The 18,810-nt window shown below is 41.4% G+C and overlaps 1 protein-coding gene across 4 annotated transcripts; it reads left to right on the forward strand.

Annotated features, from left to right (window-relative positions):
* The first annotated feature begins 1,138 nt into the window (after window positions 1–1,138).
* On the forward strand, window positions 1,139–18,206 carry LOC309977427 (zinc finger protein 765-like). Of its 4 annotated transcripts, XM_082863535.1 has the most exons (6): window positions 1,139–1,270; window positions 2,586–2,747; window positions 6,709–6,800; window positions 8,164–8,290; window positions 15,055–15,146; window positions 18,015–18,206. In XM_082863535.1, exons 3-6 carry the CDS (start codon window positions 6,786–6,788, stop codon window positions 18,030–18,032), a joined length of 252 nt encoding a protein of 83 aa, XP_082719661.1. In that variant the 5' UTR covers window positions 1,139–1,270; window positions 2,586–2,747; window positions 6,709–6,785; the 3' UTR covers window positions 18,033–18,206. The 4 variants fall into 4 exon arrangements, with proteins under 4 accessions (XP_082719661.1, XP_082719658.1, XP_082719659.1 ...); XM_082863532.1 differs by having other exon boundaries at window positions 15,055–18,206; XM_082863533.1 differs by having other exon boundaries at window positions 2,586–2,703; window positions 15,055–18,206.
* The last annotated feature ends 604 nt before the right edge of the window (window positions 18,207–18,810 follow it).

Genomic DNA, 18,810 nt, shown 5'->3' on the forward strand with positions numbered 1-18,810 from the left:
ATAGTATTTTTGAGGTGAAAACAACTTCAGTAGTCTTCTAAAGAGTACATATAGGGTTTGTTATTCACACCTGACAGAACATTGAGAAATAGAAAATAAACAAAAGAGCTAAAATGTAAAACAATATTTTTATTAAAAATATTCTTCCTAGTTACTCTTGGATAAATGTAAAGTGAATTAGATTGTTATCTTTGGAAATTACTGACAAATGAATTATGACGTCACAAAAATTTATCTCAGAGGTACGTATCATTCGCCTCAGGTGTGGAACAGAATAACAAGTACTATAAAGAACAATACAGTTTATATTAATTTTTGATTTTTAATTTTTTTAAAGCAGTGGTTGGTGACCTAAATCATCATATGCCTCATGTGTCTACCTCCCCCTGCTCGGGTCTTGTACCTATGAAAGCCTCTGGAACTGAGCACAGGGCTGAGCACAGAGTGAATGGGGAATGTAAATGGATATGATGTTCTGATGGACGTCCGCACGAAGTGGCCCATTTCCCACCCGTAGAGTTTTGCATTTCACATTCAAGTTTGCATTTCTTGCACAGACAACTGCACTCCTTGCTTAATTATATCGCTTAAATTAAATTCTAATTGCAGGAGGCGTTCCTGGATCCAACTATCTCCCCACATCGACTCCGAATCCAGGTCCGGGTTCCCAGACCGCAGAGTCCGCCTCGTCTCTCTCTCAGGACCCGGCACCCCTTTGCAAAAACGATTTTTGACTAAACTCGTTTTCAACTACTTAAAACGCAAACATCTTAGCTTTCAACAAGTGGCCTCTCAACTCTAAGTTTTCCCCTTAAGTTGTTTGAAACATCAACTTAAAACAGGCAAGGAGCAGCCCGGCTCCGCGGCACAGGAAAGAAATTCAAAGTGATCCAAACTCGGAAAGAAAACACGCCCTTAGGGAGCTGCCAAGGGGCGCCCCGTCCGCCCCGGCCCCGCCCCGTCCCCGCCCCATCCCGGCTCGGCTCCGCCCCGCCCCCCCCGCGGTCCCCGCCTACGCCTGGTCACCATTCGCGCCCCTTTCCGAAGGAGCTCCGCCTAGGCCCCGCCTCCAACATTTCCCCGAAAGAAGCGCGCACGCGCAGTATCTCGCAGACCGGAAGAGGCTAGCGTGGGGCTAGGGTCACGTCGGCGTCTGTGTTTTCGTCTTTTTGAGTTTAAACTTGAGCGTCTCAGTCCACAGTCCTATACGCCTGGAGTTTTGGGGTTGCTACGGACGTTAACGTTCCTGCACCCGTGCCTCTTACCTTCGGTAAGTTCTGGCGTCCCGGTGAGAGTTCCCGAAGCCTGACCGCTTCGCTGCTGGGTTGGGGGTCCACGTTCATTTTCTGTTAAAATATTTCCGAGGCCTTCCCCGCCCATGGATTTTGGGCCTTCGGGCCATTAGACCCGCCTGCCGCGTTGCTGTCCTGTAAAACCCTTCACTGACCACTCCTCCCGCCCCGCGCTGTTCAGCGTCATGGCAGATGGACTTTTGAGATAGATTCGAACACTTTGCGCGTCTCCCCTCATCCTCGTCCCTCTTGGCCCATAGAGGCCTGGCTTTCTCCCTGGCCCTGGGATTCAGCAGACCCCACCGCCTTCCTGGGAACCTCCCCCCGCCCCCCCCCCCCCCCCCCCCCGCTTAATAAGAAGCCCAGTGTCTCGGAAGAACACACTTTTCAGAAGGATGGGATTTAGGACTGAAGAACTCGGGGTGCCCCAAGAGCAAGTCACCTCCCCCGTGCGGGGATCTGGTGCTTTGTGGAAGTGATGATTGCAAAGGGGAGACCAGGAAAGCGGCCGGACAAGGGAGTGAGGATGATCAGGAGAAAGAGAGACAGAGAGAGAATGAAGAGAAATAGAAAAGTGAGAGGGAGAAAAAGATCAATGGGGCGGCGCATAATTTAAGGCAAAAATAGAGGATCTGGGAAGGACTTGAAGAGAGACAAAGTGACAGGGAATAACTCGGCAAAGTAGCAAGAGGAGAAAAGAAAATAGAAACACAGAGGAAAGGTAGGAGCTCCAGCCACGAAGGTCAAGGCACTTCAGACAGAGTGGTTAGGAGAAAAACAGTTGGAGGAGCTGAGTGGAGGGACAGAACGAGGGCTTAGGGTTGGCAGAGTGAGAAACAGCACTGAGAGAACCTGGCCAGCTAGGGATGCAGTGAGGCGGGGCAGAGGGGGTGTAATAGGAAAGACAATGTGATGGAGAGCAGAGGGAACACAGAAATGCGGGGAGAAAAAGGCAGACATATATAGAGATTGGGAACAGACTGGGGAGAAGGAGAAACTGAAGTTGAAATAGGTTTCAAGCCTTGTGCAAAACAAGTGTAAGGAAAGGAATAGAGAAAAGGGGAGAAAGAGCAGCGGGAGTGAGAGAGGAAACACAGAAAAGGAGAACGGTGGAGAGAAGCAAGGAAAGGGAGACATAAACAGATTAACAGAAATACAGAGTAGAGTGAAAGAAGGGGAACCTGATTTTGCGTGAGTGGTGACTCGATGGGATATGGCTAAGGTGTGATATATTGACTTGTGGCTTTGTAATATATTTAGTTTAAAATTTGCTTAATTGTTTTAATTTTACAGATGAGAATGAGAGTTGCAAAACTCCTGTTTATAAGGCTTGTGCGTTTTATAATTATTCGCCTCACAGTGCAGCTTCCATTTGCAGCCCTTTACTCTGACAACGAGGGGAGACTTGTCTGTGAGTTGTACGTTGCCATCTTTGCTTGGAATGGTGTGAGGGAGGTGAGCTGGGACAAGAAATTACTGAATCCGTCACTACGTGGTGCTTTTTAAGGGAATATTAAAACCGTTGCTTTTTCTTCTTTTAAATGGACACATACATTTTTGCACCCGTCTTACATTTAATTCATTTTTTTAAAAAGCATATTGAGGTAAATTTTAGTATACCGAATTCCCCTTTCTCTGTAAATTATCATCAGCTTCTGAAATAAGCTTCGGTGACATGTGATAACCAGCTGTCATCATTCTATTCTAAATATTAGGTAGTCTCAATTTAAAAACAAATTTTGACCCCAGAAGTCATTAGATTAAAAAAAAAAATAGTCCCAAATTGTTTTCCCTTTTGAATATATTGTGTCTAGTTCAGATTATAAAGACTGCATTCTTTCTACCCTTTGTCATATGTTGGAACATTGTGTAGTACTTAGTAAATAATTTTAGACTGTTTCAATATATACTTGGTAAGGGTGTATAGCATCTTAATGGTTAGAACTTAGTTTAGTGAGTTAGTCTAATATTCAGCAGCCTCTTTTGTCCCCTTTGTGTGATTTATTGAATTAGTGAGCTGTGAGATACAAAGTAGATGTTCCGCTCAAGTCCCTTTTGTCCATTCTGTGAAAATAATGAGGGATGGGCTGGATCGACTTGAAACTTTGTTCTAACAGCCCATCTGTTCATGGTAAAGAAATTTGCACTGATCCTATTTCCATAGCTAACCCTCTTTAAAAGTTTCAGCACCAAAATCTGTGTTCATCATTTTATATTTCTTCAGTGTTTCACTGTGATTTTCTGCAAAAGAGGGAGTAAATGCTTGGGATCAATGTGATTAAAACCACAAAAGAGGTGTCTTTTGCTCAGGTGTATTAAACATGATCCTGGAATTTTTCAAAGGGGAATGAGATGATAAGGACAAACTGCTCACTGTCTCTTCTAGGCCACCCTTTCAAAATTCAGTGACAGGCAGTTCTCACTCAGCTCAGATGTTCTCAAGGTAACTTCCCTTCTGGGCCTCTGTGAACCTACCTACCACACAGGTGATGAACAAGATCAGGATTGCTGAATGACAGCGATCCCTAAAATGATTGACAATATTGCATGGATATCTATGTGGCATTTTTCTGCAAGAGGGTAACCATTGTAATTATAAGCTTAAAAGAGTGCCAGGCCAACAACGATGATGAAAACTACTAGGAAAGATACAGGGCTCAGAGACAGAGTCTGTCTCAGAGTTCTGTCTCTGCATCGGAAGTAAATCTGAAGTTAGACCATTTCAGTACCTGGCATTAACCCCTCTGCTGGCTTCCCATTGCCTTTGGGACAAAATCCAGGCTCCTGGATGTGACACCAGAGAGCACAGGCAACAAAGGAAAAAATAGTTAAATGGGCCTCATCAAAATAAAAATCTTTGTGCATCAAAGAACACTATCAACAGAGTGAAAAGGCGACCCACAGAATAAGAGGAAAATTATGCAAATCATATATCTGATAAAGAATTATTATCTAGAATATATAAAGAACTACCACTGAAAAACAAAGTTGAAAAAGAGGCAAAACACTTGAATAGACATTTCTCCAAAGAAGATGTGCAGATGGCCAATAAGCTCATGAGAAGACGCCCAGTATCACCAATCGTAGGGGAAATGCAAGTCAAAACCACAGTGAGGGCGTCCCTGGTGGCGCAGCGGTTGAGAGTCCGCCTGCCGATGCAGGGGACGCGGGTTCGTGCCCCGGTCCGGGAAGATCCCACTTGCCGCGGAGCAACTGGGCCCGTGAGCCACAACTACTGAGCCTGCGCGGCTGGAGCTTGTGCTCTGCAACAAGAGAGGCCGCGACAGTAAGAGGCCCGCGCACCGCGATGAAGAGTGGCCCCCGCTCGCCGCAACTAGAGAAAGCCCTCGCACAGAAACGAAGACCCAGCACGGCCATAAATAAATAAATTAATTAATTAAAAAAAAAAAAAACACAGTGAGACACTACTTCACACCCATTGGGATGGCTGCTATCAAAAGAAACTGAAAATAACAAGTATTGGAGGGAATGTGGAGAATTGAAACCTTTGTGCATTGTTTACAAGGATAAAATGATATAGAAGCTGTGGAAAACAGTGGTAATTTCCTCAAAAAATTAAACGTAGAATTACCGTGTGATCCAGCAATTGCACTTCTGGACATATACCCGCATCACAGGGACGCCACCAAAAAGATTGCTGTGGCAGAAAGAAACCTCACCCTTTTTTATAGCCAAGCAGACACAACCCCTTATGCACATGTTCTCAAGACAAACAGTGATTAGTCCTCAAGCAAGAGGACATCATGGCACCATTTGTCAGCTTTTGCTTCCAGCTGTTGCTGGAACCCCATCCAATCAAGCTTCCCCATCTACCATCCACTTTCCTTGTCAGAGGCTGTAATGTCCTCCCTGTTTCTAAACCCACTGGTTAATTCACAGTCTTTGTCTTGTCCTGTCAGCAACTGTTGATCACTCCCTCTTCCGTTAAACACTTTTTTCTTTGTTTTCTCATGGCTTGCAGGACATCCCAGTATTTAAAGATAAACTATCATTTTAAGTCTGGCCATCTGTTTCAATTTTCTTTTCTCCTTGTTCACTTTTCATTTTCTTCTCCTGGTTTTGCCTTAACCCCTGGTCGCTGATGGGGGCAGGGCCCCAAGCTCCATCTGGGACCTTTTCTCTGGCCGCACTCAGTGACTTTCCATATCATCCCATCTTATGGCTTTAGACACCCTGACATCTCCCAGTTCCACATCTCCTTCTCAGACCTCAGCCCTGAACTCCAGACTCCTGTTGTCCAGCGGTACCCTTCACATCCCTGCTGGCGCGTCTCACAGGCATCTTCTTGCCACACTGTGCAGACATTAGCTCCTGGACCCTACAGCCCTGCACATTTCCGTTAAGAGCTGTGGCATACCTCCTGGGGCCAGTGTGACCGTCTTGGCTGCTTTTCACATATACAGGATATTACATTATTCATATGTGTTTTAACTTGAGATACAAAAGAATTAGATGTTAAGGTGGATGAGACAATACATAGTTTCCAAAATTCACTTGGGATGGGGTAGAAAAATGTCTGAAGACCACGGGCCTTGCTGATCTGCTTCCTGCAGTACTCGTGTGACACCGTCTCCTGCTTGTTTCCTCCCTTCTCACTGAGATTGAGCCACACAGATGTCTCTGCTTTTCCCAGAGTCAGGGTCACCGCTGCCTCAGGGATTCCTAGAACTCTTTGACCCCTCAGATGCACATGGTGAACCTCCTCCTCCAGATCTTTGTTCTGATAACACACCTGCCCCCATTCTCAGTGGGGCCTTTTCTGAGTCTCTCATTTAACTTTGCAGCCGCACTCCTCCCCCCGCCCTAGCCTGTAATGCCTGCTCTGTGTGTTTCTCTCTGCTCTTTCCCCTTCCATTATCCAGATACAGGGGGCAGGGCCCGAGGAGAGGGCAGGGCCACAGAGTGGGAGGTGTGCTGGAGTTGACCCCTCTGAATGACGCTCAACCCTGACTTTCCATTAGATTGCTGAGCCCTTTTCAGATACCTCTTTTGTGCCCAGTTCCCCTAGAGTTTTCTTCTAGGTCATGGCTGACTAAGTAGCCTCAGGCGATCGAATCTGTATCCAGCCCTGAGCACTAGGGCTCTGGCTCATCTGTTTCTGAGGACTGAGACCGGCCCTTAAACTAGAGGGGTGGAGGGGGTGCTGTCCTCTGCATGGCCTTCGGTCAGGACTGGTTCTCTGACCTGAAGGGGAGGGTCAGTCCTTCCTAGGTCCCCACTGCTGCAGCGTGTGTGTGGCTTAACCAGGAGGGGAGTGAGTTCTGAAGAAAGGGGTCAAAAACCTTACAGCAGAGGACCGTCTGTTCCACATGCTGAGGTCCTCCCTGTGTGTGGTTGTGGTACAGGAAGGGGGTGTGTCGATTCCAAGCATTAAACAGCATCTTTTGACACTCAGGATTGGCATCTCAGGACTCACCTTGCCTGAGGAAGAAGCCCTGAAGAGGAAGAAGAGGAAAGGACGAGGAGTCAGGAATGACTCTTTCTCAGGTAAAGTCATATTCTTAGTTTACTGTTCAGTCCTCTCTGTCCTGAAATGCCATTTGGACTTGATAATCTCTCACTCTCAAGTATCCTGCCTGACGGGTTTGCTCGGACTCGCCCCACGGCCTTCCTTCAATCTCCTCTCATCGCCACACAGACTCTCTTCTGTATCTTTACACACTCGATGTATTTATGGAGATCAAAGTTAAGTTTTCTAATGTATTTTTTCTCAATTTTTGCAGTGTTCTTTAATAATCAGGCTACTATAGAATAATGTTGACAATCTTAATTAAATTTAGTACAATTTATACATGTTCATTGTACCAAAAATGCTGAAATACACAAGTAAAAAATAATAGAAAATGAAGATGTATTTTAAAAATGTCATTTTAGACACTACCGCTTTTATTTCAGTTCATTTTGGTGTGTATGTTTATAGTGCACCCACTTGTGTCTGTGAGCAGGAACCCATGGTGTGTCTAAACAACACCATCATTTCATAAATAAGTCTTATATTTATTTTAACTTTGAAAGTGTGTCTTACATGCTTTCCATGTCCTTAAGTTTTCTCCTACCGTGCCATGTTAATGAGTTACGAGCAGTAAGGACAGTGCTCATTGAATGTACGCATGTGTGTGTACGTGTATATGTATTGACCTTTCAGCCAGTTCTGTGTTTTCAGCCTTGAACTTGTTTCAGGTTTTCTCAGTTAGGAAACAACTGTGTCATCGTACTTTTAATGTCATACCTGATACTTAAATGTATGATGCTGTAGGTTCTGTTCTAAAGCTGGACCACCTGGTTCAGGTGAAGGCTGCCATTTATTAGCTGTTGAATAACAGAGTTGGGTCCTCTGTAAGGTGGGAATAAATTGGATGCTTTGTTGTTATATGAGTTAATACTTATAAAACATTTGGAGTAATGCTTACTGTATGGTAACTTTTGGTTGTTACTGTAATTATCATTATCCCATTTTTTCAGTTCTCACCTTTCTTTAAAGCTACTGTGGACTTTGTCATCCCTAAAGACATTACTGTACCTCATCTGGAAGTTAGTTATCATTTGGTGTATAATGTCTGGAACCTGTGTATAGATAACGCTTTGTTGAATTTTTTTCATTTGTGTATATATATATATACTTTTTTTGCATGCAATTTTAAATTCCTCAGTAATTTAGTAGATTTGACATCCTCTGATAGAACAGTGTAATAAAGCAAAATTAGGGGTGTATTGTTCAAGATTCTCTTTGTGGCACTATCAGAACACTCACTTCTATCTAATTGGCGCTGGCGCCTCTCTCCTCTTCTCATGTTGTGTGAAGATAAGTACTCTCCTGACGGCCTCTTGGTGAAATGTGTTTTCATTTCAGGCACTGTTGACATTCAGGGATGTGGCCATAGAATTCTCTCAGGAGGAGTGGGAATGCCTGGACCCTGCTCAGAGGGCCTTGTACAGGGACGTGATGTTGGAGAACTACAGGAACCTGGTCTCCCTGGGTGAGGATAGTTTCCCTCCAGAAATTGGGATCTGCCCTCGGGTGTCTTTGCATTTATCTTGAGTCTCTTGGGAACCCCTGCCTTGTTCACCTACGGCTGAAGCCATGTTGATTCAGAAATGAGAGGCCTTATAATGGAGTGTCCGGACTTTAAACCTCCTCTTTCTTCAGCTGATCTGTCCACGACATGCTAGGTGGTGGTGGTTCTGGAAGTTGAGTAAGCACAAAATCTTATGGCAAAATTTTAAGCTATCTGCCTGCTTTTACTTCTGTACTATTGGTTTAGTAGTTCTTGGAAGAAAGCTACATATCTGTATATTTAAAATATTCTTTAAGCATTTGGAAGAAGACCGTCATTGAACAAATTTGTGAAATACTATTCTATGCCATCTGTATTGTCCTTTTCAGCTGGGCAAAGGGCTGGAATTGTATTATGGAAAAGGCACAGCACATCATTCACCTTTTTTCATGTAAGCAGGAGTCTGTCTTTCTGAGATGAATATTATTTTCATCTTGGAGCAGGGGAGAGAGCCCTGGCCTCTGAAGAGTGAGGTGAAAATAGAAAAAAAAAAAAATGAGGTGGGTGGGAATGTATCAACGATACGAACATACGGAAGAACTCAGACGGCAAAGAGGTGGCTACTTCATCAAACGTTTTTTAGGAAATTCTTCCTAAATGTGAGAGGTCTTTGGGAAGACAGAAGTTTATTGCTGTGAGCTCTCGAAGGAAATTGTACTTCCCCTCCTCTTATTCATGTGTCTTATTTATCTTTTTTTTTTTTTTTTTTTTTTTTTGCGTCACGCGGGCCTCTCACTGTTGTGGCCCCTCCCGCTGCGGAGCAGAGGCTCCGGACGCGCAGGCTCAGCGGCCATGGCTCACGGGCCCAGCCGCTCCGCGGCACGTGGGATCCTCCCGGACCGGGGCACGAACCCGCGTCCCCTGCATCGGCAGGCGGACTCGCAACCACTGCGCCACCAGGGAAGCCCCTGCGCCACCAGGGAAGCCCCATGTGTCTTAAAAGTTTCCTCCCATCCCAGTGGTATTCCATCTCGTTGCAAAGACAAAGGCAGAGTCTTTATCCTGACTCACAACTTTCTGTTACCTGCCGTCTGTGACTGTTTTTGTATTTGGACTTTGGGGGACCAGCCTCTCATTCTAGACTCAGTTCTCAGTCCACACACATGGAGCTGAGGTCTCGCTTGTCCCGGCTCCTCTCCTTCTCTGGCTTCCATCCCCATTTCACATACGTGAGAGACCTTCTTTTGGGGATGGGGGCCACGGGCTGCTCATCCACTGCATCTGGGGCCCCAGGCAAGTACAGGGGCCTGTCTCAAGCCCTCTGTACCCCTTCAGGTGCCTCAGACGTTTCTTCGTTTCTGCTTTTGCCTTTAGGAGCATGTATCATGGGACTGGCATGAATCTTTTGCGATTGTTCCTCAGCAGTATTGTAAAGACAGTGGGCAGAGAGAACCTTTCTTTGATCCCCAGTCCTTCGGGGGGGCATATCTCAGGCACATTTTGGGGTTTGTAGGCAGACCCCAGGGCCCATTTCAACATCCCACAAAATCTGAATCCCTTGCTTTACTCTCGTGTCTTTTATTTTTCTCTCTCTTGCAGTGCCTACTTAGTATGCAAATGCGGAAAAACTTGGGCTCTACCTGATTTCCATGTTTTTTTGAGTGTGTGTGATTTTGCCTCTGAAATTTGCTTCTGAAATACACCTGCTTGGTGTCCGAAATGTTATTTTCTGTTTCCTGCTGTGATAACCCACCCCTTAGGTGCTGGAGAAGCTCTAGTGAACTATGCCACGGGGAGTGTCACTGGGTAAAATTCTGAGTGGAGAATGCTTTGATTTAGACGTTACAGTATCATCCTGCTTCATGGGCAAGTGCCTTCTGAAGTAACTGAGTAGAGTGGTCAGCATGTTCCAGGATGCTGAGGTAGAAAGTATCATGAGAGCCTGGCACACATGGTTCCAGTTGTCCTTCTGGGTTTTGTGGATCATCACAAAAGTGTCTCTGAAGGGCAGTGTGGCAATGTTGATTAAGTATACTAACGATCATCCTGTTTGATTTGGGGTTGTCTCAGGTACAGGGATTTATTCTAGGGAGAAAATTGCAAGTTCATAACCACATATCAGTGAGACCATTGGCCAAACTGTTGTTCTTGCAACAGTGTTCATTGCATGTGTATGCCATTGTTTATTGTTCAAAAAAGTATGATTAGCATTCATTCCCTGCTAGGCAGTTTCTCAACATTTTCCTCTGTCCCCAGCCCCTGGCAACTACCAGTCTGCATTCTGTCTCTGTGGATTTATCTATTCTGTGTATATCATATCTTTTGCAATACTGTCTTGACTGTTCAGGGCCCTTTGCGGTTCCGTATGAATTTCATCATCTTTTCCATTTTTCCAGAAAATGTTCTTGGAATTTTGATAGTGTTTACATATAATCTATAGACCATGTTGGTAAATATTATCATAAATATGGAGTGTCTTCCCATTTATTTAGGTCTTCTTTAATTTCTATCAACAACGTTTTTTTTAAATTTTTATTGGAGTATAGTTGATTTACAGTGTTGTGTTAGTTTCAGATGTACAGCAAAGTGAATCTGTTACACATATACAGATATCCACTCTTTTTTAGATTCTTTTCCCGTATAGGCCATTACAGAGTATTGAGTAGAGTTCCCTGTGCTATACAGTAGGTCCTTATTAGTTATCTATATCAGCAATGTTTTGTAGTTTTCAGTCTATATGTCTTTCATCTCCTTGCTTAAATTCATTCTTAGGTATTTTATTCTTTGGATATTATTGTAAGTGGAATTATTAAAAAAAATTTTTTCAAATTGTTCATTGTTGATGTATAGAAACACAGCTGATTTTCATATGTAGATACTGTATCCTGCAACTTGGCTGACATCGCTTATAAGACTAGTAGGTCTTGTTTGTGTGTGTGTGTGTGTGTGTGTGTGTGTATTTTATGGAATTTTCGTTATACAGGATTGTGTCATCTGCTCATCGAGATAATTTTCCTTTTTATTCTCCAATTTATATACTTTTAATTTCTTTTTCTTGCCTAATTGCTCTGGGTAGACCTTCCAGTACAACATTGAATAGCTGGATAGCAGTGGTGAAAGTGGGCATCATGTCTTATTTCTTATTTTAGGTGGAAAGCTTTTATTATTTCATCATTGACTGTGTATGATATTAGCTGTGAATTTTTCATAAATGATCTTTATCAGGTTGAGGAAGTTCACTTTCTGTATGCTGACTGTTTTCATCATGACGGTTTCTGGATTTTTTTCAAATATCTATTCTGCATACAATGAGATGATTATGTAGGTCTCCCCCCTTCCTACTATTGATGTGGGCTATTATATTGATAGATTTCCATATGTTGAACCAACTACCCTTGAATTCTTGGAACAAGGCTGCCTTTTTTATGATATATAATCTTAATATGCTATGTATTCAATTGGCTAGTATTTTGTTGAGGATTTTTCATCTATATTCATAAAATATGTTGGTCTGTAGTATCTTTTCTTGAGCTGTTTTTGTCTGGCTTTGGTATCAGAATAATGCTGGCCTCATAGAATGAATTAAGAAATGTTCTCTCTTTTCAGACTTGTGGTTGCCAACGGGGAGGAGAGGTAGGGGAGGGATGGATTGGGAGTTTGGGATTAACAGATGCAAACTATTATATATAGAATGGATAAACAACAAGGTCCTACTGTATAGCACAGGGCACTATATTCCATATCCTGTAATTAACCATAATGGAAAAGGAAAAAAAAGAAGTGTTCTCTCTTTTATTTATTATAGGGCAGGTCTAGTCGTAAGAAAATCCATCAACTTTGGTTTATCTTGGAAGTCATAATTTCTCCCTCATTTTTAAAAGACAGTTTTTCTAGAGGTAGAATTGGCTGACAGTTTTTTTTCCTCTGTCAACACTTCAAATACATCATCCACTGTTTCTGGACTCCATGGTTTTGACAAGAAATCAGCTTTTAATCTTACTGAGGATCTTTTGTATATGACAAATACCTACCTTCTCCCTTGCTGCTTTTAAGATTCTCTCTTTCCCTTTGTCTTTTAACAGTTTGATTATAATTTGTTATCGTGTGATTCTCTTTGAGTTTTCCTACATGTGGTTCATTCAGTTTTTAGATTTGTAGGTTCATGTCTTTACTCACATTTAAGAAATTTTTGACCATATTCTGATATTCTTTCTGCCTTCTTTCTCCTTCTCTTTGGGACTCCCATTATTTGTATGTTTGTCCACTGATGGTATCTACAGGTCTCTTGGGCTCTGTTCATTTATATTCAGTCTTTTTTTATTTCTGCTCCTTAGACTAGGTAATTCTGACTGATCTACCTATAAGTTTGCTGATACTCCCTTTTGCCTAATCAAATCTGGTGCTGAACCTCTCTAGGAAATTTTTCATTTTGATAAATTTACCTTTCAGCCCCAGAATTTCTGTTTAGTTTCTTTTTATAATCTCTATCATTTTATTGATATTCTCTATTTGTTTAAACACTGTTTTCCTTACTTTCATTAATTCTGTGTCCATCATTCCCTTTAGCTTAATTAGTTGATTTTAAGTGTTTGTTGATTAAGTCCAAAGTTTAGGCTCCATTATGGACAATTTATGCTATTTGTTTATTCATTTTTCTGTATGGGTTATATTGATACTTTATTGTTACTTCGCCTGCTTTGTAACCTTTTGTTTAACAAATGGGATATTTTGAGTATGTTGAAACCTTGGAAATCATAATCCACTCCTCCCCCCATGCTCACCCCCCTGGATTTTGTTGTTGTTTCTTGTGACTGCTGTTGTGTCTTTATTTCTCTCAACTAATTTTGTGTGATGTGTTTTCATTGCTGTGTGTGGCCACTGAAGTCTTTGTTGACTTATTGGTCAATTAGTGATTTGACAGATTTCCTTAAACACCTGGAACCAAAACCAAAACAAAACCACCTTATATTCTTTGTAGATGAGCTCTTTGTATTGGAGAATTCCTTAAACACTCAGGCAAGGAGTTTACAACTCTGCCTTAGCATTCGCTTCTTGCAGAAAATCTGATGTTCAGCTGGACATGAGGGCTTAGGAGCTTCTCAGGTCTTTTCTTACATTGCCAGTCCTAGGCATGCCCAAATCTATCTGGATTCCCTGGAATATGTGGGAGATCTTCAAAGTCCTTAATTCCCAGTACAACTCACTCCCCACATTTTTCTCAGGGTTTTCGATTTTTCCATTGTTTGCCCAAGTTGTTATCCCTTGCCCTAGGTGGCAGTGGCTAGTATATTTACCTTTAAATGTTTTTGACCAAGCCCTCAGGTTAGCAGTTCCACCTAGGTATAGTTTTGCAAGTACTTTGAGCCAGTCCTTTAGGTATCCATCAGGCAGATCAAAACAAGAAAAACAAACCCAAAAAACCAAAACCCAACCAGCTGAAATTCTTTATAAGGTCTGTTCTGTCACCTCTGGTTCTGGAAACCTGTACCAGCCTGTGGGCTCTCATCTTCAAGGCCACTGCCTAGCTGAGGAACAGGGATGGGTCAAGGTAAGAAAAAACAGCTGCCTTTTTCTTGGTTAAGAGTGTTCCTGGTAGCTGGAATCCTTTGATTCATTTCCAGAGTTCTTATAAAGTTGATTCTGACAGTTTTTGTGAGTTCAATTCTTGTTTTGTACAGAGAAGTACATTTGGCGTTCCCTGCTTTGTCAGTTTTGTTGTCACATTTCCCCATTAATTTCTGTAATATTACATATTTACCTGGACCTTTTATTTCAAAATCAGTGATTTTTAACATATTTTCCAGTTCTCATATTGTGTGCTCCTTCTGAAATACGTTCTTTCTTTTAGTCTTATAAGGTGAATTCTTTAGAATTCCACATACACTGTGTGTGTGTCTGTGTGTGTGTGTATTTAACAAATGTAAATGCTTATTATTTACGATTTATGGCTGGATTTGTCTCACATTACTAAAATGTTTGTTACTGTTTATTTTGATTAACAGATAATTAATATTTAGCATATGTTATGTAATATAAGCACAGTGAACTAATCGTTATGTTGCAGTATGCCTGTTTTTCATGGGTATAGTTGTATAACAAGTATTCAAAATAATGTTTTGCTATTCTTACAGTGTTGTTTTAGTGTTGTGTACAAGTATGCAGTAGTGTTTTTTTTAATATTAATTTTCTTAAGAAACTTTTCCTCCCTCCCTTCCTCCCTTCCTTCCTCCCTCCCTTCCTTCCTTCGTTCCTTCCTCCCTCTCTCCCTCCCTTCCTCCCTCTCTCCCTCCCTTCCTCCCGCCATGCAACATGTGGGATCTTAGTTCCCCTACCAGGGATTGAACCTGTGCCCCCTGCATTGGGAGCGTGGAGTCTTAACCACTGGACCCCAGTGATTATTTTTGATATCTTTTATTTTTCAAATGTTAGACAGTTGTATGCCTCCCATGAGTTGGTGTGTGCTTTGGGGTGCCTGTGGGGAAATTCCTTTTCTTTCAAGGTTATTGTAACTTTTGATAACAGAGCATTTGAAAATAGGCTTTCCTGAAAATAATTTGAATTGCATGTAATCACCCTTTCTTTTTAGAGGAATCTTATTCATTTGTGTTCCTAAACATTTGCAGACCATGGTTGTAAAGCTTGATAAGTCTGTTAATTGTGAGTTTTACCTTTGGTGTAATATTATATTTTTCAGCATAAAATATCTATCTTCCAATCTGGTTAAAAGGAAGCCTTATATCTTACAGATATGTCTACCAGATGTGTGATCAAAGAATTATCACCAAAAGAGGACATTAATAATGGAGACTTATTTCAGACATTGGCTTTTGAAAGACTTGTAAGTCATGATTTCGATGATTTTGATTTCAATGAAGTCCAGCAAAATATGCACAAGTTTGTGAATCAGTGGGAATATGAAGAAAAAAGTTACAAAGGAGTGACTGCAACCCCTTGCAAAAATCTCACTGGTAGTAGAGATCAACAACATCATAAATCCTGGAATAATTTTCCTTTAAAGCAGAATGTTTCTGTAAGAAGTATGTCTCAATATTACAAGTATTACAAGTCATATATGAGGAATAAGGAACTAAAAAGTAACGTAGGCTATTCAGGAAACATGTGTTTGAGATGTTTGGAAGCTAGGCTTGGATTAAGCCTTCATTCGCATTTGGCTGAACTGCAGATTTTTCAAACTGAGGAGAAGATTTACGAATGTAATCACGTTGAGAAGTCTACCAAAAACTGTTCCTCAGTTTCACCACTTCAAATAATTCCTGCTAGTGTCAAAACCAACATTTGTAATAAAAATGGGAAGGTTTTAACGCATCCTTCATTGCTTACACAACACCAGAAAACACATATTCGAGAAAAGCCCTACAAATGTAATGACTGTGGGAAGGCTTTTAGCCATTGCTCAGTCTTAGCCAATCATCAAAGAATTCATTCTGAACAGAGACCGTACAAATGTAGCGAGTGTGGCAAAACCTTTAACAGACTCTCAAACCTCACAAGGCATCAGAGAATTCATACCGGGGAGAAACCATATAAATGTAACGTATGTGGTAAGGACTTTATGATACGTTCACACCTTTGGGGCCATGAGCGAATCCATACTGGAGAGAAACCTTACAGATGTCATGAGTGTGGCAAAGCGTTTTCTGAGCATTCAAATCTTGCTCAACATAAGAGAATCCATACTGGAGAGAAACCTTATAAATGTCAGGAGTGTGGTAAGGATTTCACCACACGTTCACACCTTTGGGGCCATGAGAGAATCCATACTGGAGAGAAACCTTACAAATGCCATGAGTGTGGCAAAGCCTTCACTGGGAGCTCAAACCTTACTCAACATAAGAAAGTTCATACTGGAGAGAAACCATATAAATGTCATGTATGTGGCAAGGCCTTCAGTCAGAATTCAAGCCTTACAGTTCATCAGAGAATTCATACTGGGGAGAAGCCTTACAAGTGTCACGAGTGTGGCAAAGCCTTTAAGCAGTACTCAAGTCTCAACAGACACCAGAATATACATGGAGTGAAGATACAGATGTAAAGTGTGTGGTAAGGCTTTTATTAAATGTTCATATGTTTGGAGTGATGAGAGAATTTATACTGGAAAGAAACCTTACAGGAGAATATATTAAGGCCTTCGAGAAATGACCTGGCCTCAGGACCACCAAAGATTTCATAATGGAGAAAACCCTTACAAATATAATGAGTGAGGTAAATTGTTTAAGCAGGTTTCAGAATGTACCGTGCATCAGGGAATTATTAGTAGGGAGAACTAAGTCTAGTCCTTCTTGAAGATTAGTCAAATCATGTTACACTCTAATTAAAAGTTAAAATCATCTAAAATTCATGAGATGGTGGCGGGGGGGTCAAAGGATCAAGGATGTTTGAAAAGGCCCACTTACCAAGTTATGAAGTGTTTTTATTCTTAGATTTCTTGTTAAGGCTCCATTTTTAGTGACTTTTAATCTGAGGTTCAACATCTGTTAATGATGTTATATCTTCATCACAGACCTCTCATGTGCTGCCATGATGAAACACACCTGTAAAGGAACTTTACACCTGTAAAGGAACTTTTTAAAAATTTCGTTCCTAATGTAAAAAGTGATTTGTTTTAAATTTTCTTTCCTTTATTTTTGGTTTTTGTTTTTAATTTTCAATTGCACTTGTTCATTGGTGGTATATATACATTAACCTTGTATCCTGCAGCCCTACTGTAGTGTTTTATTGTACCACACTTTAGGGTATCATGCAGTTGTTCAGTTCCAGTGATAGGTGCCACCCCGTTTTGTTCATGGCATAAAGAGCCTCTCTGTTACCATACTAATGTTGACGCAGTCTTAGTCATTAAATCCGAATTGGTCATGGGCCAAGTTCCTGTTATTCTGTGTTGCAGTCAGAGCATCTGCATTTTATTAAGATCTCAAAAGCTTGATGCATAATTGGTATTGGCATATAGAAAAATCTTTACTCAAATGGAAACTTGTCACGGCCAAAACTACAAAATAACATACCACTAATCTAAAACATGCTGACAAGTTACGAAAACAACTAAATATAGGTCTAGATTATTGGAAGAACGTAGCTAAACTTCTTCTTCAGTATATCATGATGGTTAAATACTATACTTTGTTACCGTCTCCACTAAGTTGAAGTCCCCATATCTGCTGCTCACCAATGTGTGAATTTATTGAAATCACTGAACTCCCTGTGCTTAAGTTTTCTTCCTCTTTAGAATAAAAATAGTAGTAGTTTCCATCTCCAAGATCTGTGAAGAATGAAGATGTTACTGAGCTTCCTAGCAGTGATTCTTACATTGTAAAGGTTTTTCAGAGTTACACATTCAACTCTTTGAAGGCTCTTAATGAAAGTAAAACTTAAGTAAATATTTCTCAGTGAGAACTAATGGTAAGTGGAGAATATTGAATTTCAGTTGAAATGGTAAATATAACCATTGCTTCAGGTTCTCCTGCAGCATCCCCCAGAAGAAATATGTCAGTCATTGGGAGCTAACAGATCCTCCAGGTTTTTTTGGCAATAGAAATGGTCTTCTTATCACAGACTATGATTAGATTCCTGGAGAATTTCTCACTTCTTTACCATTATATCTTGCTTTCCTTCTCTAGGTGAAGGTTAGGGTCCACAGATTTGATGGTCAGGTTGTCTGTAGCCAACTCCTTCGTCTTCATCTTTACAGGAATCTCCAGGACAGTGATGGCTTTTGGGCAGAAACATGTTCTCAGCGATTTTGGTTGCAAATTTGTTTACTGTGTCCACAGAGTGATACTGTACTATATTTGTGTAAGATGTAACTATCAGAGGAAACTAGGTGATGCCTCTACTATCTTTGTACCTTCCTGTACATCTGTGATTATTTCAAAATAAAAAGTTAAAGGGAATGTGGTTTGCTGTGGCTTTTACAAAATTCAAATCCAGCTGTTTGTTGATATGAGAATAAAGGATATGATAAATGAGTCTTAACAATAATTCTTACAACTGTCTGCTCATCACCTCTTCCTGTTTCATGAGTATTGTAAATGTGGATGTGCCTACATCCCACATAATACAGGTCTACTCTACTTGCAAGAACTCCTGAATCAGGAGCACAAGGGTAGAACTAGAGAACTCGGTTTTTAAAGTGTTTGCTGTATTATGGTTTGGTGGATACTTCGTTTTGGAACCACCACCAATCCTGCATGAAGTGAGCAGACCTTCTGAGGAAAGAGGAAGACCGAAGTCTAGAAGCACCACTGTGATTCTTTCATTTCTGAATGAACAGAGCTTCAATCTTGTCCTTAAAAACAGGGATCAGAAGCTTGGTTGTTCAAGGCAGGGCTTCTCAAAAGCCTGACCATGGAGAAAGATGCGCAAGCACAGGTCTTACCTTTTGGATGGAATGTGTCTTCTAATACGGTTCTCTAATACCTTATGTCTCTGCACAAAAACTCTGAGCGGGGTCCAGGCATTCCTAGTGCTTTTAAGAGAATTTAATG

This window comes from Leucopleurus acutus, assembly GCF_964270905.1.
Source record: "Leucopleurus acutus genome assembly, chromosome: 20".
NCBI lineage: Eukaryota > Metazoa > Chordata > Mammalia > Artiodactyla > Delphinidae > Leucopleurus > Leucopleurus acutus.

Excerpts from the sequence above, each read along its gene's own strand:
- LOC309977427 (XM_082863532.1), top strand. Across the intron at positions 8,291-15,054 it reads CAGGAACCTGGTCTCCCTGG|ATATGTCTACCAGATGTGTG; the intron begins GTGAGGATAGTT and ends TATATCTTACAG.